This window comes from Oncorhynchus keta, chromosome 27 (assembly GCF_023373465.1).
Source record: "Oncorhynchus keta strain PuntledgeMale-10-30-2019 chromosome 27, Oket_V2, whole genome shotgun sequence".
NCBI classification, from domain to species: domain Eukaryota; kingdom Metazoa; phylum Chordata; class Actinopteri; order Salmoniformes; family Salmonidae; genus Oncorhynchus; species Oncorhynchus keta.
Genome location: NC_068447.1, coordinates 5,180,415 through 5,202,064, shown reverse-complemented (window position 1 = coordinate 5,202,064; position 21,650 = coordinate 5,180,415). Strand labels below are relative to the sequence as shown.

At 50.2% G+C, this 21,650-nt stretch overlaps 1 protein-coding gene across 7 annotated transcripts in view; it reads right to left on the bottom strand.

The window, feature by feature from the left end:
- cables2b (Cdk5 and Abl enzyme substrate 2b) overlaps nt 1-21,650 on the bottom strand; it is a 282,031-nt gene that overhangs the window by 133,771 nt on the left and 126,610 nt on the right. For 2 of the 7 annotated variants that reach the window (XM_052481306.1, XM_052481307.1), the window contains exon 4: nt 16,297-16,399. The exons of the other annotated variants lie outside the window; for them this stretch is intronic. In XM_052481306.1, coding sequence (XP_052337266.1) covers nt 16,297-16,399 — 103 coding nt within the window. The remainder of the gene's footprint in view (nt 1-16,296; nt 16,400-21,650) is intronic. 7 annotated transcript variants of the gene reach the window in all.

Below are 21,650 nucleotides of genomic sequence, written 5' to 3'. Positions count from 1 at the left end.
CGCACTCCAACACTCAGACATCATTACAGATAGCCAGGGGCGCACTCCAACTCTCAGACATCATTACAGATAGCCAGGGGCTCCAACACTCAGACATCATTACAGATAGCCAGGGGCTCCAACTCTCAGACATCATTACAGATAGCCAGGGGCGCACTCCAACTCTCAGACATCATTACAGATAGCCAGGGCGCACTCCAACTCTCAGACATCATTACAGATAGCCAGGGGCGCACTCCAACTCTCAGACATCATTACAGATAGCCAGGGGAACGCTCCAACACTCAGACATAATTTACAGATAGCCAGGGGCACACTTCAACTCTCAGACATCATTACAGATAGCCAGGGCTCCAACTCTCAGACATCATTACAGATAGCCAGGGCACACTCCAACTCTCAGACATCATTACAGATAGCCAGGGCTCCAACTCTCAGACATCATTACAGATAGCCAGGGGCTCCAACTCTCAGACATCATTACAGATAGCCAGGGGCACACTTCAACTCTCAGACATCATTACAGATAGCCAGGGGCTCCAACTCTCAGACATCATTACAGATAGCCGGGGGCGCACTCCAACTCTCAGACATCATTACAGATAGCCAGGGCACACTCCAACTCTCAGACATCATTACAGATAGCCAGGGGCTCACTCCAACTCTCAGACATCATTACAGATAGCCAGGGGCACACTCCAACACTCAGACATCATTACAGATAGCCAGGGGCACACTCCAACACTCAGACATCATTACAGATAGCCAGGGGAACGCTCCAACACTCAGACATAATTTACAGATAGCCAGGGGCACACTTCAACTCTCAGACATCATTACAGATAGCCAGGGGCTCCAACTCTCAGACATCATTACAGATAGCCAGGGGCACACTCCAACTCTCAGACATCATTACAGATAGCCAGGGGCTCCAACTCTCAGACATCATTACAGATAGCCAGGGGCTCCAACTCTCAGACATCATTACAGATAGCCAGGGGCTCCAACTCTCAGACATCATTACAGATAGCCAGGGGCGCACTCCACCACTCAGACATCATTACAGATAGCCAGGGGCGCACTCCACCACTCAGACATCATTACAGATAGCCAGGGGCACACTCCACCACTCAGACATCATTACAGATAGCCAGGGGCGCACTCCACCACTCAGACATCATTACAGATAGCCAGGGGCACACTCCACCACTCAGACATCATTACAGATAGCCAGGGCGCACTCCACCACTCAGACATCATTACAGATAGCCAGGGGCACACTCCACCACTCAGACATCATTACAGATAGCCAGGGGCGCACTCCAACACTCAGACATCATTACAGATAGCCAGGGGCGCACTCCAACACTCAGACATCATTACAGATAGCCAGGGGCGCACTCCACCACTCAGACATCATTACAGATAGCCAGGGGCGCACTCCAACACTCAGACATCATTACAGATAGCCAGGGGCGCACTCCACCACTCAGACATCATTACAGATAGCCAGGGCGCACTCCAACACTCAGACATCATTACAGATAGCCAGGGCGCACTCCACCACTCAGACATCATTACAGATAGCCAGGGGCGCACTCCACCACTCAGACATCATTACAGATAGCCAGGGGCGCACTCCACCACTCAGACATCATTACAGATAGCCAGGGGCACACTCCACCACTCAGACATCATTACAGATAGCCAGGGGCGCACTCCAACACTCAGACATCATTACAGATAGCCAGGGGCGCACTCCACCACTCAGACATCATTACAGATAGCCAGGGGCGCACTCCACCACTCAGACATCATTACAGATAGCCAGGGGCACACTCCAACTCTCAGACATCATTTACAGATAGCCAGGGGCGCACTCCAACACTCAGACATCATTACAGATAGCCAGGGGCTCACTCCAACACTCAGACATCATTACAGATAGCCAGGGGCGCACTCCAACTCTCAGACATCATTACAGATAGCCAGGGCGCACTCCAACACTCAGACATCATTACAGATAGCCAGGGGCGCACTCCAACACTCAGACATCATTACAGATAGCCAGGGGCTCACTCCAACACTCAGACATCATTACAGATAGCCAGGGCTCCAACTCTCAGACATCATTACAGATAGCCAGGGGCACACTACAACACTCAGACATTATTTACAGATAGCCAGGGGCACACTCCAACTCTCAGACATTATTTACAGATAGCCAGGGGCTCCAACTCTTAGACATCATTACAGATAGCCAGGGGCGCACTCCAACTCTCAGACATCATTACAGATAGCCAGGGGCGCCAACTCTCAGACATCATTACAGATAGCCAGGGGCACACTCCAACACTCAGACATCATTACAGATAGCCAGGGGCGCACTCCAACACTCAGACATCATTACAGATAGCCAGGGGCGCACTCCAACACTCAGACATCATTACAGATAGCCAGGGGCGCACTCCAACACTCAGACATCATTACAGATAGCCAGGGGCGCACTCCAACTCTCAGACATCATTTACAGATAGCCAGGGGCGCACTCCAACACTCAGACATCATTACAGATAGCCAGGGGCGCACTCCAACACTCAGACATCATTACAGATAGCCAGGGGCGCACTCCAACTCTCAGACATTATTTACAGATAGCCAGGGGCTCCAACACTCAGACATCATTACAGATAGCCAGGGGCACACTACAACACTCAGACATTATTTACAGATAGCCAGGGGCACACTCCAACTCTCAGACATTATTTACAGATAGCCAGGGGCTCCAACTCTTAGACATCATTACAGATAGCCAGGGGCGCACTCCAACTCTCAGACATCATTACAGATAGCCAGGGGCGCACTCCAACTCTCAGACATCATTACAGATAGCCAGGGGCTCCAACACTCAGACATCATTACAGATAGCCAGGGGCTCCAACTCTCAGACATCATTACAGATAGCCAGGGGCTCCAACACTCAGACATCATTACAGATAGCCAGGGGCTCCAACTCTCAGACATCATTACAGATAGCCAGGGGCGCACTCCAACTCTCAGACATCATTACAGATAGCCAGGGGCGCACTCCAACTCTCAGACATCATTACAGATAGCCAGGGGCTCCAACACTCAGACATCATTACAGATAGCCAGGGGCGCACTCCAACTCTCAGACATCATTACAGATAGCCAGGGGCTCCAACACTCAGACATCATTACAGATAGCCAGGGGCTCCAACTCTCAGACATCATTACAGATAGCCAGGGGCGCACTCCAACTCTCAGACATCATTACAGATAGCCAGGGGCGCACTCCAACTCTCAGACATCATTACAGATAGCCAGGGGCGCACTCCAACTCTCAGACATCATTACAGATAGCCAGGGGAACGCTCCAACACTCAGACATCATTACAGATAGCCAGGGGCACACTCCAACTCTCAGACATCATTACAGATAGCCAGGGGCTCCAACTCTCAGACATCATTACAGATAGCCAGGGCACACTCCAACTCTCAGACATCATTACAGATAGCCAGGGGCTCCAACTCTCAGACATCATTACAGATAGCCAGGGGCTCCAACTCTCAGACATCATTACAGATAGCCAGGGGCACACTTCAACTCTCAGACATCATTACAGATAGCCAGGGGCTCCAACTCTCAGACATCATTACAGATAGCCGGGGCGCACTCCAACTCTCAGACATCATTACAGATAGCCAGGGGCACACTCCAACTCTCAGACATCATTACAGATAGCCAGGGGCTCACTCCAACTCTCAGACATCATTACAGATAGCCAGGGGCACACTCCAACACTCAGACATCATTACAGATAGCTAGGGGCACACTCCAACACTCAGACATCATTACAGATAGCCAGGGGAACGCTCCAACACTCAGACATAATTTACAGATAGCCAGGGGCACACTTCAACTCTCAGACATCATTACAGATAGCCAGGGGCTCCAACTCTCAGACATCATTACAGATAGCCAGGGGCACACTCCAACTCTCAGACATCATTACAGATAGCCAGGGGCTCCAACTCTCAGACATCATTACAGATAGCCAGGGGCTCCAACTCTCAGACATCATTACAGATAGCCAGGGCTCCAACTCTCAGACATCATTACAGATAGCCAGGGGCGCACTCCACCACTCAGACATCATTACAGATAGCCAGGGGCGCACTCCACCACTCAGACATCATTACAGATAGCCAGGGGCACACTCCACCACTCAGACATCATTACAGATAGCCAGGGCGCACTCCACCACTCAGACATCATTACAGATAGCCAGGGCACACTCCACCACTCAGACATCATTACAGATAGCCAGGGGCGCACTCCACCACTCAGACATCATTACAGATAGCCAGGGGCACACTCCACCACTCAGACATCATTACAGATAGCCAGGGGCGCACTCCAACACTCAGACATCATTACAGATAGCCAGGGGCGCACTCCAACACTCAGACATCATTACAGATAGCCAGGGCGCACTCCACCACTCAGACATCATTACAGATAGCCAGGGGCGCACTCCAACACTCAGACATCATTACAGATAGCCAGGGGCGCACTCCACCACTCAGACATCATTACAGATAGCCAGGGGCGCACTCCAACACTCAGACATCATTACAGATAGCCAGGGGCGCACTCCACCACTCAGACATCATTACAGATAGCCAGGGGCGCACTCCACCACTCAGACATCATTACAGATAGCCAGGGCGCACTCCACCACTCAGACATCATTACAGATAGCCAGGGGCACACTCCACCACTCAGACATCATTACAGATAGCCAGGGGCGCACTCCAACACTCAGACATCATTACAGATAGCCAGGGGCGCACTCCACCACTCAGACATCATTACAGATAGCCAGGGGCGCACTCCACCACTCAGACATCATTACAGATAGCCAGGGGCACACTCCAACTCTCAGACATCATTACAGATAGCCAGGGGCACACTCCAACTCTCAGACATCATTACAGATAGCCAGGGGCTCACCCAACACTCAGACATCATTACAGATAGCCAGGGGCACACTCCAACTCTCAGACATCATTACAGATAGCCAGGGGCACACTCCAACACTCAGACATCATTACAGATAGCCAGGGGCACACTCCGACACTCAGACATCATTACAGATAGCCAGGGGCACACTCCAACTCTCAGACATCATTACAGATAGCCAGGGGCACACTCCAACTCTCAGACATCATTACAGATAGCCAGGGGCTCACTCCAACACTCAGACATCATTACAGATAGCCAGGGGCGCACTCCAACACTCAGACATCATTACAGATAGCCAGGGGCTCACTCCAACTCTCAGACATCATTACAGATAGCCAGGGGCTCACTCCAACACTCAGACATCATTACAGATAGCCAGGGGCACACTCCAACTCTCAGACATCATTACAGATAGCCAGGGGCACACTCCAACACTCAGACATCATTACAGATAGCCAGGGGCTCACTCCAACACTCAGACATCATTACAGATAGCCAGGGGCACACTCCAACTCTCAGACATCATTACAGATAGCCAGGGGCACACTCCAACTCTCAGACATCATTACAGATAGCCAGGGGCACACTCCAACTCTCAGACATCATTACAGATAGCCAGGGGCTCACTCCAACTCTCAGACATCATTACAGATAGCCAGGGGCACACTCCAACTCTCAGACATCATTACAGATAGCCAGGGCTCACTCCAACACTCAGACATCATTACAGATAGCCAGGGGCTCACTCCAACACTCAGACATCATTACAGATAGCCAGGGGCACACTCCAACTCTCAGACATCATTACAGATAGCCAGGGGCTCACTCCAACTCTCAGACATCATTACAGATAGTCAGGGCTCACTCCAACACTCAGACATCATTACAGATAGCCAGGGGCGCACTCCACCACTCAGACATCATTACAGATAGCCAGGGGCGCACTCCAACTCTCAGACATTATTTACAGATAGCCAGGGGCTCCAACACTCAGACATCATTACAGATAGCCAGGGGCTCACTCCAACTCTCAGACATCATTACAGATAGCCAGGGGCTCACTCCAACTCTCAGACATCATTACAGATAGCCAGGGGCTCACTCCAACACTCAGACATCATTACAGATAGCCAGGGGCTCACTCCAACACTCAGACATCATTACAGATAGCCAGGGGCTCACTCCAACTCTCAGACATCATTACAGATAGCCAGGGGCTCACTCCAACTCTCAGACATCATTACAGATAGCCAGGGGCTCACTCCAACACTCAGACATCATTACAGATAGCCAGGGGCGCACTCCAACACTCAGACATCATTACAGATAGCCAGGGGCACACTCCAACTCTCAGACATCATTACAGATAGCCAGGGGCACACTCCACCACTCAGACATCATTACAGATAGCCAGGGGCACACTCCAACACTCAGACATCCTTTACAGATAGCCAGGGCACACTCCAACTCTCAGACATCATTACAGATAGCCAGGGGCACACTCCAACTCTCAGACATCATTACAGATAGCCAGGGGCACACTCCAACTCTCAGACATCATTACAGATAGCCAGGGGCACACTCCAACTCTCAGACATCATTACAGATAGCCAGGGGCACACTCCAACTCTCAGACATCATTACAGATAGCCAGGGGCACACTCCAACACTCAGACATCATTACAGATAGCCAGGGGCTCACTCCAACACTCAGACATCATTACAGATAGCCAGGGGCGCACTCCAACACTCAGACATTATTTACAGATAGCCAGGGGCTCCAACACTCAGACATCATTACAGATAGCCAGGGTCACACTCCAACACTCAGACATCATTACAGATAGCCAGGGGCAACACTCCAACTCTCAGACATCATTACAGATAGCCAGGGGCACACTCCAACACTAAGCATGTGTTTAGTGAGTCCACCAGATCAGAGGCTGTAGGGATGACCAGGGATGTTCTCTGTTTAGTGAGTCCTCCAGATCAGAGGCAGTAGGGATGACCAGGGATGTTCTCTGTTTAGTGAGTCCACCAGATCAGAGGCAGTAGGGACGACCAGGGATGTTCTCTGTTTAGTGAGTCCTCCATATCAGAGGCAGTAGGGACGACCAGGGATGTTCTCTGTTCAGTGAGTCCTCCAGATCAGAGGCAGTAGGGATGACCAGGGATGTTCTCTGTTTAGTGAGTCCTCCAGATCAGAGGTAGTAGGGACGACCAGGGATGTTCTCTGTTCAGTGAGTCCTCCAGATCAGAGGCAGTAGGGATGACCAGGGGATGTTCTCTGTTTAGTGAGTCCTCCAGATCAGAGGCAGTAGGGATGACCAGGGATGTTCTCTGTTTAGTGAGTCCTCCAGATCAGAGGCAGTAGGGATGACCAGGGATGTTCTCTGTTTAGTGAGTCCACCAGATCAGAGGCAGTAGGGACGACCAGGGATGTTCTCTGTTTAGTGAGTCCTCCAGATCAGAGGCAGTAGGGACGACCAGGGATGTTCTCTGTTTAGTGAGTCCTCCAGATCAGAGGCAGTAGGGATGACCAGGGATGTTCTCTGTTTAGTGAGTCCTCCAGATCAGAGACAGTAGGGACGACCAGGGATGTTCTCTGTTTAGTGAGTCCTCCAGATCAGAGGCAGTAGGGACGACCAGGGATGTTCTCTGTTTAGTGAGTCCTCCAGATCAGAGGCAGTAGGGACGACCAGGGATGTTCTCTGTTTAGTGAGTCCTCCAGATCAGAGGCAGTAGGGATGACCAGGGATGTTCTCTGTTTAGTGAGTCCTCCAGATCAGAGGCAGTAGGGATGACCAGGGATGTTCTCTGTTTAGTGAGTCCTCCAGATCAGAGGCAGTAGGGATGACCAGGGATGTTCTCTGTTTAGTGAGTCCTCCAGATCAGAGGCAGTAGGGATGACCAGGGATGTTCTCTGTTTAGTGAGTCCTCCAGATCAGAGGCAGTAGGGATGACCAGGGATGTTCTCTGTTTAGTGAGTCCTCCAGATCAGAGGCAGTAGGGATGACCAGGGATGTTCTCTGTTTAGTGAGTCCTCCAGATCAGAGGCAGTAGGGATGACCAGGGATGTTCTCTGTTTAGTGAGTCCTCCAGATCAGAAGCAGTAGGGATGACCAGGGATGTTCTCTGTTTAGTGAGTCCTCCAGATCAGAAGCAGTAGGGATGACCAGGGATGTTCTCTGTTTAGTGAGTCCTCCAGATCAGAAGCAGTAGGGATGACCAGGGATGTTCTCTGTTTAGTGAGTTCTCCATATCAGAGGCAGTAGGGATGACCAGGGATGTTCTCTGTTTAGTGAGTCCTCCAGATCAGAGGCAGTAGGGATGACCAGGGATGTTCTCTGTTTAGTGAGTCCTCCAGATCAGAGGCAGTAGGGATGACCAGGGATGTTCTCTGTTTAGTGAGTCCTCCAGATCAGAGGCAGTAGGGATGACCAGGGATGTTCTCTGTTTAGGGAGTCCTCCAGATCAGAGGCAGTAGGGATGACCAGGGATGTTCTCTGTTTAGTGAGTCCTCCAGATCAGAGGCAGTAGGGATGACCAGGGATGTTCTCTGTTTAGTGAGTCCTCCAGATCAGAGGCAGTAGGGATGACCAGGGATGTTCTCTGTTTAGTGAGTCCTCCAGATCAGAGGCAGTAGGGATGACCAGGGATGTTCTCTGTTTAGTGAGTCCTCCAGATCAGAGGCAGTAGGGATGACCAGGGATGTTCTCTGTTTAGTGAGTCCTCCATATCAAAGGCAGTAGAGATGACCAGGGATGTTCTCTGTTTAGTGAGTCCTCCAGATCAAAGGCAGTAGAGATGACCAGGATGTTCTCTGTTTAGTGAGTCCACCAGATCAGAGGCAGTAGGGATGACCAGGGATGTTCTCTGTTTAGTGAGTCCTCCATATCAGAGGCAGTAGGGATGACCAGGGATGTTCTCTGTTTAGTGAGTCCTCCAGATCAAAGGCAGTAGAGATGACCAGGGATGTTCTCTGTTTAGTGAGTCCACCAGATCAGAGGCAGTAGGGATGACCAGGGATGTTCTCTGTTTAGTGAGTCCTCCATATCAGAGGCAGTAGGGATGACCAGGGATGTTCTCTGTTTAGTGAGTCCACCAGATCAGAGGCAGTAGGGATGACCAGGATGTTCTCTGTTTAGTGAGTCCTCCAGATCAGAGACAGTAGGGACGACCAGGGATGTTCTCTGTTTAGTGAGTCCTCCATATCAGAGGCAGTAGGGATGACCAGGGATGTTCTCTGTTTAGTGAGTCCTCCAGATCAGAGGCAGTAGGGATGACCAGGGATGTTCTCTGTTTAGTGAGTCCTCCAGATCAGAGACAGTAGGGACGACCAGGGATGTTCTCTGTTTAGTGAGTCCTCCAGATCACAGGCAGTAGGGATGACCAGGGATGTTCTCTGTTTAGTGAGTCCTCCAGATCAAAGGCAGTAGAGATGACCAGGGATGTTCTCTGTTTAGTGAGTCCACCAGATCAGAGGCAGTAGGGATGACCAGGGATGTTCTCTGTTTAGTGAGTCCTCCATATCAGAGGCAGTAGGGATGACCAGGGATGTTCTCTGTTTAGTGAGTCCACCAGATCAGAGGGTAGGGATGACCAGGGATGTTCTCTGTTTAGTGAGTCCTCCAGATCAGAGACAGTAGGGACGACCAGGGATGTTCTCTGTTTAGTGAGTCCTCCATATCAGAGGCAGTAGGGATGACCAGGGATGTTCTCTGTTTAGTGAGTCCTCCAGATCAGAGGCAGTAGGGATGACCAGGGATGTTCTCTGTTTAGTGAGTCCTCCAGATCAGAGACAGTAGGGACGACCAGGGATGTTCTCTGTTTAGTGAGTCCTCCAGATCACAGGCAGTAGGGATGACCAGGGGATGTTCTCTGTTTAGTGAGTCCACCAGATCAGAGGCAGTAGGGATGACCAGGGATGTTCTCTGTTTAGTGAGTCCTCCAGATCAGAGACAGTAGGGACGACCAGGGATGTTCTCTGTTTAGTGAGTCCTCCAGATCACAGGCAGTAGGGACGACCAGGGACGTTCTCTGTTTAGTGAGTCCTCCAGATCAGAGGCAGTAGAGATGACCAGGGATGTTGTCTGTTTAGTGAGTCCTCCAGATCAGAGGCAGTAGAGATGACCAGGGATGTTGTCTGTTTAGTGAGTCCTCCAGATCAGAGGCAGTAGAGATGACCAGGGATGTTCTCTGTTTAGTGAGTCCTCCAGATCACAGGCAGTAGGGACGACCAGGGACGTTCTCTGTTTAGTGAGTCCTCCAGATCAGAGGCAGTAGGGATGACCAGGGATGTTCTCTGTTTAGTGAGTCCTCCAGATCAGAGGCAGTAGGGATGACCAGGGATGTTGTCTGTTTAGTGAGTCCACCAGATCAGAGGCAGTAGGGATGACCAGGGATGTTCTCTGTTTAGTGAGTCCTCCAGATCAGAGGCAGTAGGGATGACCAGGGATGTTCTCTGTTTAGTGAGTCCTCCAGATCAGAGGCAGTAGGGATGACCAGGGACGTTCTCTGTTTAGTGAGTCCTCCAGATCAGAGGCAGTAGGGATGACCAGGGATGTTCTCTGTTTAGTGAGTCCTCCATATCAGAGGCAGTAGGGATGACCAGGGATGTTCTCTGTTTAGTGAGTCCTCCAGATCAGAGGCAGTAGGGATGACCAGGGATGTTCTCTGTTTAGTGAGTCCTCCAGATCAGAGGCAGTAGGGATGACCAGGGATGTTCTCTGTTTAGTGAGTCCTCCATATCAGAGGCAGTAGGGATGACCAGGGATGTTCTCTGTTTAGTGAGTCCTCCAGATCAGAGGCAGTAGGGATGACCAGGGATGTTCTCTGTTTAGTGAGTCCTCCAGATCAGAGGCAGTAGGGATGACCAGGGATGTTCTCTGTTTAGTGAGTCCTCCAGATCAGAGGCAGTAGGGATGACCAGGGATGTTCTCTGTTTAGTGAGTCCTCCAGATCAGAGGCAGTAGGGATGACCAGGGATGTTCTCTGTTTAGTGAGTCCACCAGATCAGAGGCAGTAGGGATGACCAGGGATGTTCTCTGTTTAGTGAGTCCTCCATATCAGAGGCAGTAGGGATGACCAGGGATGTTCTCTGTTTAGTGAGTTCTCCATATCAGAGGCAGTAGGGATGACCAGGGATGTTCTCTGTTTAGTGAGTCCTCCATATCAGAGGCAGTAGGGATGACCAGGGATGTTCTCTGTTTAGTGAGTTCTCCATATCAGAGGCAGTAGGGATGACCAGGGATGTTCTCTGTTTAGTGAGTCCTCCAGATCAGAGGCAGTAGGGATGACCAGGGATGTTCTCTGTTTAGTGAGTCCTCCATATCAGAGGCAGTAGGGATGACCAGGGATGTTCTCTGTTTAGTGAGTCCTCCAGATCAGAGGCAGTAGGGATGACCAGGGATGTTCTCTGTTTAGTGAGTCCACCAGATCAGAGGCAGTAGGGATGACCAGGGATGTTCTCTGTTTAGTGAGTCCTCCATATCAGAGGCAGTAGGGATGACCAGGGATGTTCTCTGTTTAGTGAGTCCTCCAGATCAGAGGCAGTAGGGATGACCAGGGATGTTCTCTGTTTAGTGAGTCCACCAGATCAGAGGCAGTAGGGATGACCAGGATGTTCTCTGTTTAGTGAGTCCTCCATATCAGAGGCAGTAGGGATGACCAGGGATGTTCTCTGTTTAGTGAGTTCTCCATATCAGAGGCAGTAGGGATGACCAGGGATGTTCTCTGTTTAGTGAGTCCTCCATATCAGAGGGGTAGGGATGACCAGGGATGTTCTCTGTTTAGTGAGTTCTCCATATCAGAGGCAGTAGGGATGACCAGGGATGTTCTCTGTTTAGTGAGTCCTCCAGATCAGAGGCAGTAGGGATGACCAGGGATGTTCTCTGTTTAGTGAGTCCTCCATATCAGAGGCAGTAGGGACGGCCAGGGATGTTCTCTGTTTAGTGAGTCCTCCAGATCAGAGGCAGTAGGACGACCAGGGATGTTCTCTGTTTAGTGAGTCCACCAGATCAGAGGCAGTAGGGACGACCAATGGATGTTCTCTGTTTAGTGAGTCCTCCAGATCAGAGGCAGTAGGGATGACCAGGGATGTTCTCTGTTTAGTGAGTCCACCAGATCAGAGGCAGTAGGGATGACCAGGGATGTTCTCTGTTTAGTGAGTCCTCCATATCAGAGGCAGTAGGGATGACCAGGGATGTTCTCTGTTTAGTGAGTCCTCCAGATCAGAGGCAGTAGGGACGACCAGGGATGTTCTCTGTTTAGTGAGTCCTCCAGATCAGAGGCAGTAGGGACGACCAGGGATGTTCTCTGTTTAGTGAGTCCACCAGATCAGAGGCAGTAGGGACGACAATGGATGTTCTCTGTTTAGTGAGTCCTCCAGATCAGAGGCAGTAGGGATGACCAGGGATGTTCTCTGTTTAGTGAGTCCACCAGATCAGAGGCAGTAGGGACGACCAGGGATGTTCTCTGTTTAGTGAGTCCTCCAGATCAGAGGCAGTAGGGATGACCAGGGATGTTCTCTGTTTAGTGAGTTCTCCATATCAGAGGCAGTAGGGATGACCAGGGATGTTCTCTGTTTAGTGAGTTCTCCATATCAGAGGCAGTAGGGATGACCAGGGATGTTCTCTGTTTAGTGAGTCCACCAGATCAGAGGCAGTAGGGACGACCAGGGATGTTCTCTGTTTAGTGAGTCCACCAGATCAGAGGCAGTAGGGATGACCAGGGATGTTCTCTGTTTAGTGAGTCCTCCATATCAGAGGCAGTAGGGATGACCAGGGATGTTCTCTGTTTAGTGAGTCCTCCAGATCAGAGGCAGTAGGGATGACCAGGGATGTTCTCTGTTTAGTGAGTCCTCCAGATCAGAGGCAGTTGGGATGACCAGGGATGTTCTCTGTTTTGTGATTCCTCCAAATCAGAGGCAGTCGGGATGACCAGGAATGTTCTCTGTTTAGTGAGTCCACCAGGCCAGAGGCAGTAGGGATGACCAGGGATGTTCACTGTTTAGTGAGTCCTCCATATCAGAGGCAGTAGGGATGACCAGGGATGTTCTCTGTTTAGTGAGTTCTCCATATCAGAGGCAGTAGGGATGACCAGGGATGTTCTCTGTTTAGTGAGTTCTCCATATCAGAGGCAGTAGGGATGACCAGGGATGTTCTCTGTTTAGTGAGTCCACCAGATCAGAGACAGTAGGGACGACCAGGGATGTTCTCTGTTTAGTGAGTCCACCAGATCAGAGGCAGTAGGGACGACCAGGGATGTTCTCTGTTTAGTGAGTCCTCCAGATCAGAGGCAGTAGGGATGACCAGGGATGTTCTCTGTTTAGTGAGTCCACCAGATCAGAGGCAGTAGGGACGACCAGGGATGTTCTCTGTTTAGTGAGTCCTCCAGATCAGAGGCAGTAGGGATGACCAGGGATGTTCTCTGTTTAGTGAGTCCACCAGATCAGAGGCAGTAGGGATGACCAGGGATGTTCTCTGTTTAGTGAGTCCACCAGATCAGAGGCAGTAGGGATGACCAGGGATGTTCTCTGTTTAGTGAGTTCTCCATATCAGAGGCAGTAGGGATGACCAGGGATGTTCTCTGTTTAGTGAGTTCTCCATATCAGAGGCAGTAGGGACGACCAGGGATGTTCTCTGTTTAGTGAGTCCTCCAGATCAGAGGCAGTAGGGACGACCAGGGATGTTCTCTGTTTAGTGAGTCCACCAGATCAGAGGCAGTAGGGACGACCAATGGATGTTCTCTGTTTAGTGAGTCCTCCAGATCAGAGGCAGTAGGGATGACCAGGGATGTTCTCTGTTTAGTGAGTCCACCAGATCAGAGGCAGTAGGGACGACCAGGGATGTTCTCTGTTTAGTGAGTCCTCCAGATCAGAGGCAGTAGGGATGACCAGGGATGTTCTCTGTTTAGTGAGTCCTCCAGATCAGAGGCAGTAGGGATGACCAGGGATGTTCTCTGTTTAGTGAGTCCTCCAGATCAGAGGCAGTAGGGACGACCAGGGATGTTCTCTGTTTAGTGAGTCCTCCAGATCAGAGGCAGTAGGGACGACCAGGGATGTTCTCTGTTTAGTGAGTTCTCCATATCAGAGGCAGTAGGGATGACCAGGGATGTTCTCTGTTTAGTGAGTCCTCCATATCAGAGGCAGTAGGGATGACCAGGGATGTTCTCTGTTTAGTGAGTTCTCCATATCAGAGGCAGTAGGGATGACCAGGGATGTTCTCTGTTTAGTGAGTCCTCCAGATCAGAGGCAGTAGGGATGACCAGGGATGTTCTCTGTTTAGTGAGTCCTCCATATCAGAGGCAGTAGGGATGACCAGGGATGTTCTCTGTTTAGTGAGTTCTCCATATCAGAGGCAGTAGGGATGACCAGGGATGTTCTCTGTTTAGTGAGTCCTCCATATCAGAGGCAGTAGGGATGACCAGGGATGTTCTCTGTTTAGTGAGTTCTCCATATCAGAGGCAGTAGGGATGACCAGGGATGTTCTCTGTTTAGTGAGTCCTCCATATCAGAGGCAGTAGGGATGACCAGGGATGTTCTCTGTTTAGTGAGTTCTCCATATCAGAGGCAGTAGGGATGACCAGGGATGTTCTCTGTTTAGTGAGTCCTCCAGATCAGAGGCAGTAGGGATGACCAGGGATGTTCTCTGTTTAGTGAGTCCTCCATATCAGAGGCAGTAGGGACGGCCAGGGATGTTCTCTGTTTAGTGAGTCCTCCAGATCAGAGGCAGTAGGGATGACCAGGGATGTTCTCTGTTTAGTGAGTCCACCAGATCAGAGGCAGTAGGGATGACCAGGGATGTTCTCTGTTTAGTGAGTCCTCCATATCAGAGGCAGTAGGGATGACCAGGGATGTTCTCTGTTTAGTGAGTCCTCCAGATCAGAGGCAGTAGGGATGACCAGGGATGTTCTCTGTTTAGTGAGTCCTCCAGATCAGAGAGGCAGTAGGGACGACCAGGGATGTTCTCTGTTTAGTGAGTCCACCAGATCAGAGGCAGTAGGGACGACCAATGGATGTTCTCTGTTTAGTGAGTCCTCCAGATCAGAGGCAGTAGGGATGACCAGGGATGTTCTCTGTTTAGTGAGTCCTCCAGATCAGAGGCAGTAGGGATGACCAGGGATGTTCTCTGTTTAGTGAGTCCTCCAGATCAGAGGCAGTAGGGATGACCAGGGATGTTCTCTGTTTAGTGAGTCCTCCAGATCAGAGGCAGTAGGGATGACCAGGGATGTTCTCTGTTTAGTGAGTCCGCCAGATCAGAGGCTGTAGGGACGACCAGGGACGTTCTCTGTTTAGTGAGTCCTCCAGATCACAGGCAGTAGGGACGACCAGGGACGTTCTCTGTTTAGTGAGTCCTCCAGATCAGAGGCAGTAGGGACGACCAGGGACGTTCTCTGTTTAGTGAGTCCACCAGACCAGAGGCAGTAGATGACCAGGGAAGTTCTCTTGATAAGTGTGTAAATTTCCTGTCCTGCTAAGCATTCAAAATGTAGCGAGTACTTTTAGGTGTCAGGGAAAACGTACGGAGTAAAAATGACATAATTGTCTTTAGGAATGTAGTAAAGTAAAAGTTGTCAAAAATATAAATAGTTAAGTAAAGGTACCCCCCAAAAACGACTTTAAATGTATTTTACACCACTGAGTAAAAAAAGGGTTCCTATGGTTACGTCCCAAATAGCACCTTATTCTCTATATAGTCAGTATGAGGAATAGAGAGTTTGGGACAGGCTATCTGTTAAGGCTACTCTAGCCCCTGCAATATAATCTAAGACTACTCTAGTTTTGGGGGCACCCCTGGAATATAATCTAAGACATCTCTAGTTTTGGGGGCACCCCTGGAATATAATCTAAGACTACTCTAGTTTTAGGGAACCCCCTGTAATATAATCTAGGACTACTCTAGTTTTGGGGGCACCCCTGGAATATAATCTAAGACATCTCTCTAGTTTTGGGGCACCCCCAGAATATAATCTAAGACTACTCTAGTTTTGGGGGCACCCCCCCTGCAATATAATCTAAGACATCTCTAGTTTTGGGGGCACCCCCTAGAATATAATCTAAGACTACTCTAGTTTTAGGGGCACCCCCCCCTGCAATATAATCTAGGACTTCTAACTACGTATCATATGTACTAAAATGTTCTAATGAACCTAAAACCTCTAAATTGCATCGTACCTGGGCCTATGATACATGGAGATGGACCAGGGGTTTAGGACCCAAACACGATCACTCATGTAGAATTTACCTTGTCGTAGGGTTCCAGTTCAAACCCTTCCAGACCTGGCAGCATCTCCAGAGTGGTGGAGATGTTCCCGGATGAATGTCTACGTCTGTCCAATTTGAGGTCACTGAAAAGAGGGAGAGGAAGTGGGAGCAAGAGGGAGAGAGAGAGGAAGTGGGAGCAAGAGAGAGAGAGAGAGAGAGGAAGTGGGAGCAAGAGAGAGAGAGAGAGAGAGGAAGTGGGAGCAAGAGAGAGAGAGAGAGAGAGAGAGAGAGAGAGAGAGAGAGAGAGAGAGAGGAAGTGGGAGCAGAGAGAGAGAGAGAGGAAGTGGGAGCAAGAGGGGAGAGAGAGAGAGGAAGTGGGAGCAAGAGAGAGAGAGAGAGAGAGGAAGTGGGAGCAAGAGAGAGAGAGAGAGAGAGAGGAAGTGGGAGCAAGAGAGAGAGAGAGAGAGAGAGGAAGTGGGAGCAAGAGAGAGAGAGGAAGTGGGAGCAGAGAGGAAGTGGGAGAGAGAGGAAGTGGGAGCAAGAGAGAGAGAGAGAAGAGGAAGGAAGAGAGAGAGAGAGAGAGAGAGGAAGTGGGAGAGAGAGAGAGAGAGAGAGAGAGAGAGAGAGAGAGAGAGAGAGAGAGAGAGAGAGAGAGAGAGAGAGAGAGAGAGAGAGAGAGAGAGGAAGTGGGAGAGGAAGTGGGAGAGAGAGAGAGAGGAAGTGGGAGCAAGAGGGAGAGAGAGAGAGAGGAAGTGGGAGCAAGAGGGAGAGAGAGAGGGAGGAAGTGGGAGCAAGAGAGAGAGAGAGGGAGGAAGTGGGAGCAAGACAGAGAGAGAGGGAGGAAGTGGGAGCAAGAGAGAGAGAGAGAGGGAGGAAGTGGGAGCAAGAGAGAGAGAGAGGGAGGAAGTGGGAGCAAGAGAGAGAGAGAGAGGAAGTGGGAGCAAGAGAGAGAGAGAGGAAGTGGTAAAAGTAAAAGGAGAGGAGAGGAGAGCTCCACAAGAGAGACAGAGAGATAGTTCCAGACACAGGAGAGAGATAGTTCCAGACACAGCAGAGACAGAGAGATAGTTCCAGACACAGGAGAGAGACAGAGCGATAGTTCCAGACACAGGAGAGAGACAGAGAGATAGTTCCAGACACAGCAGAGAGATAGTTCCAGACACAGCAGAGAGACAGAGAGATAGTTCCAGACACAGGAGAGAGACAGAGAGATAGTTCCAGACACAGGAGAGAGACAGAGAGATAGTTCCAGACACAGCAGAGAGACAGAGAGATAGTTCCAGACACAGGAGAGAGATAGAGAGATAGTTCCAGACACAGGAGAGAGACAGAGAGATAGTTCCAGACACAGGAGAGAGACAGAGAGATAGTTCCAGACACAGGAGAGAGACAGAGAGATAGTTCCAGACACAGCAGAGAGACAGAGAGATAGTTCCAGACACAGCAGAGACAGAGAGATAGTTCCAGACACAGCAGAGAGACAGAGAGATAGTTCCAGACACAGGAGAGAGACAGAGAGATAGTTCCAGACACAGCAGAGAGACAGAGAGATAGTTCCAGACACAGCAGAGACAGAGAGATAGTTCCAGACACAGCAGAGAGATAGTTCCAGACACAGCAGAGAGATAGTTCCAGACACAGCAGAGAGACAGAGATAGTTCCAGACACAGGAGAGAGACAGAGAGATAGTTCCAGACACAGCAGAGAGACAGAGAGATAGTTCCAGACACAGCAGAGAGACAGAGAGATAGTTCCAGACACAGCAGAGACAGAGAGATAGTTCCAGACACAGGAGAGAGACAGAGAGATAGTTCCAGACACAGGAGAGAGACAGAGAGATAGTTCCAGACACAGCAGAGAGACAGAGAGATAGTTCCAGACACAGGAGAGAGACAGAGAGATGGTTCCAGACACAGGAGAGAGACAGAGAGATGGTTCCAGACAGCAGAGAGACAGAGAGATAGTTCCAGACACAGCAGAGAGTGTATGGTTGTTAAATTAAGTTTGGAGTTATGACAGTCTGAACCATGTCTGTAGATTGTGAAGAACTTACAAATTGTTCCATGTAGCTCAGTTGATAGAGCATGGACTCTCCTTCACTGCAGGCAACGTGAGGAAAACATTTAAACGTGTCAACCCTCGCAAGGCTGCAGGCCCAGACGGCATCCCCAGCCGCGCCCTCAGAGCATGCGCAGACCAGCTGGCTGGTGTGTTTATGGACATATTCAATCAATCCCTATACCAGTCTGCTGTTCCCACATGCTTCAAGAGGGCCACCATTGTTCCTGTTCCCAAGAAAGCAAAGGTAACTGAGCTAAACGACTACTGCCCGTAGCACTCACTCACCCTGGGTCTCGGCCCCGCCCTGTGCAACTGGGTACTGGACTTCCTGACGGGCCGCCCCCAGGTGGTGAGGGTAGGCAACAACATCTCCACCCCGCTGATCCTCAAAACTGGGGCCCCACAAGGGTGCGTTCTGAGCCCTCTCCTGTACTCCCTGTTCACCCACGACTGCGTGGCCACGCACGCCTTCAACTCAATCATCAAGTTTGCGGACGACACAACAGTGGTAGGTTTGATTACCAACAACGACGAGACGGCCTACATGGAGGAGGTGAGGGCCCTCGGAGTGTGGTGTCAGGAGGCTGAAGAAATTCGGCTTGTCACCAAAAGGACTCACAAACTTCTACAGATGCACAATCGAGAGCATCCTGTCGGGCTGTATCACCGCCTGGTACGGCAACTGCTCCGTCCACAACCGTAAGGCTCTCCAGAGGGTAGTGAGGTCTACACAACGCATCACCGGGGGAAAACTACCTGCCCTCCAGAACAACTACACCACCCGATGTCACAGGAAGGCCATAAAGATCATCAAGGACAACAACCACCCGAGCCACTGCCTGTTCACCCCGCTATCATCCAGAAGGCGAGGTCAGTACAGGTGCATCAAAGCTGGGACCGAGAGACTGAAAAACAGCTTCTATCTCAAGGCCATCAGACTGTTAAACAGCCACCACTAACATTGAGTGGCTGCTGCCAACACACGGACTCAACTCCAGCCACTTTAATAATGGGAATTGATGGGAAATGATGTAAAATATATCACTAGCCACTTTAAACAATGGTACCTAATATAATGTTTACATACCCTACAGTATTCATCTAATTTGTATACGTATATACTGTACTCTATATCTACTGCATCTTTATGTAATACATGTATCACTAGCCACTTTAACTATGCCACTTTGTTTACATACTCATCTCCTCTCCTAAACACCATGTCCTCTCTCCTCTCCTAAACACCATGTCCTCTCTCCTCTCTCCTCTCCTAAACACCATGTCCCCTCTCCTCTCCTAAACACCATGTCCTCTCTCCTCTCCTAAACACCATGTCCTCTCTCCTCTCCTAAACACCATGTCCTCTCTCCTCTCCTAAACACCATGTCCTCTCTCCTCTCTCCTCTCCTAAACACCATGTCCTCTCTCCTTTCTCCTCTCCTAAACACCATGTCCTCTCTCCTCTCTCCTCTCCTAAACACCATGTCCTCTATCCTCTCCTAAACACCATGTCATCTCTCCTCTCCCAAACACAATAGCCTCTCTCCTCTCCATGTCCTCTCTCCTAAACACCATGTCCTCTCTCCTCTCCTAAACACAATGTCCTCTCTCCTCTCCTAAACACCATGTCCTCTCTCCTCTCCTAAACACCATGTCCTCTCTCCTCTCTAAACACCATGTCCTCTCTCCTCTCTCCTCTCCTAAACACCATGTCCTCTCTCCTCTCTCCTAAACACCATGTCCTCTCTCCTCTCTCCTCTCCTAAACACCATGTCCTCTCTCCTTTCTCCTCTCCTAAACACCATGTCCTCTCTCCCTCTCTCCTCTCCTAAACACCATGTCCTCTATCCTCTCCTCTCCATGTCCTCTCTCCTCTCTCCTAAACACCATGTCCTCTCTCCTCTCTCCTCTCCTAAACACCATGTCCTCTCTCCTCTCCTAAACACCATGTCCCCTCTCCTCTCCTAAACACCATGTCCCCTCTCCTCTCCTAAACACCATGTCCTCTCTCCTCTCCTAAACACCATGTCCTCTCTCCTCTCTCCTAAACACCATGTCCTCTCTCCTCTCTCCTCTCCTAAACACCATGTCCCCTCTCCTCTCCTAAACACCATGTCCTCTCTCCTCTCCTAAACACCATGTCCTCTCTCCTCTCCTAAACACCATGTCCTCTCTCCTCTCTCTTCTCCTAAACACCATGTCCCCTCTCTTCTCCTAAACACCATGTCCTCTCTCCTCTCCTAAACACCATGTCCTCTCTCCTCTCCTAAACACCATGTCCTCTCTCCTCTCCTAAACACCATGTCCTCTCTCCTCTCTCCTCTCCTAAACACCATGTCCTCTCTCCTCTCTCCTCTCCTAAACACCATGTCCTCTCTCCTTTCTCCTCTCCTAAACACCATGTCCTCTATCCTCTCCTAAACACCATGTCATCTCTCCTCTCCCAAACACAATAGCCTCTCTCCTCTCCATGTCCTCTCTCCTCTCTCCTAAACACCATGTCCTCTCTCCTCTCCTAAACACAATGTCCTCTCTCCTCTCCTAAACACCATGTCCTCTCTCCTCTCCTAAACACCATGTCCTCTCTCCTCTCCTAAACACCATGTCCTCTCTCCTCTCTCCTCTCCTAAACACCATGTCCTCTCTCCTCTCTCCTAAACACCATGTCCTCTCTCCTCTCTCCTCTCCTAAACACCATGTCCTCTCTCCTTTCTCCTCTCCTAAACACCATGTCCTCTCTCCTCTCTCCTCTCCTAAACACCATGTCCTCTATCCTCTCCTAAACACCATGTCATCTCTCCTCTCCCAAACACAATAGCCTCTCTCCTCTCCATGTCCTCTCTCCTCTCTCCTAAACACCATGTCCTCTCTCCTCTCTCCTCTCCTAAACACCATGTCCTCTCTCCTCTCCTAAACACCATGTCCTCTCTCCTCTCCTAAACACCATGTCCTCTCTCCTCTCCTAAACACCATGTCCTCTCTCCTCTCTCCTCTCCTAAACACCATGTCCTCTCTCCTCTCTCCTCTCCTAAACACCATGTCCTCTCTCCTCTCCTAAACACCATGTCCTCTCTCCTCTCCTAAACACCATGTCCTCTCTCCTCTCTCCTCTCCTAAACACCATGTCCTCTCTCCTCTCCTAAACACCATGTCCTCTCTCCTCTCCTAAACACCATGTCCTCTCTCCTCTCTCCTCTCCTAAACACCATGTCCTCTCTCCTCTCTCCTCTCCTAAACACCATGTCCTCTCTCCTCTCTCCTCTCCTAAACACCATGTCCTCTCTCCTCTCTCCTCTCCTAAACACCATGTCCTCTATCCTCTCCTAAACACCA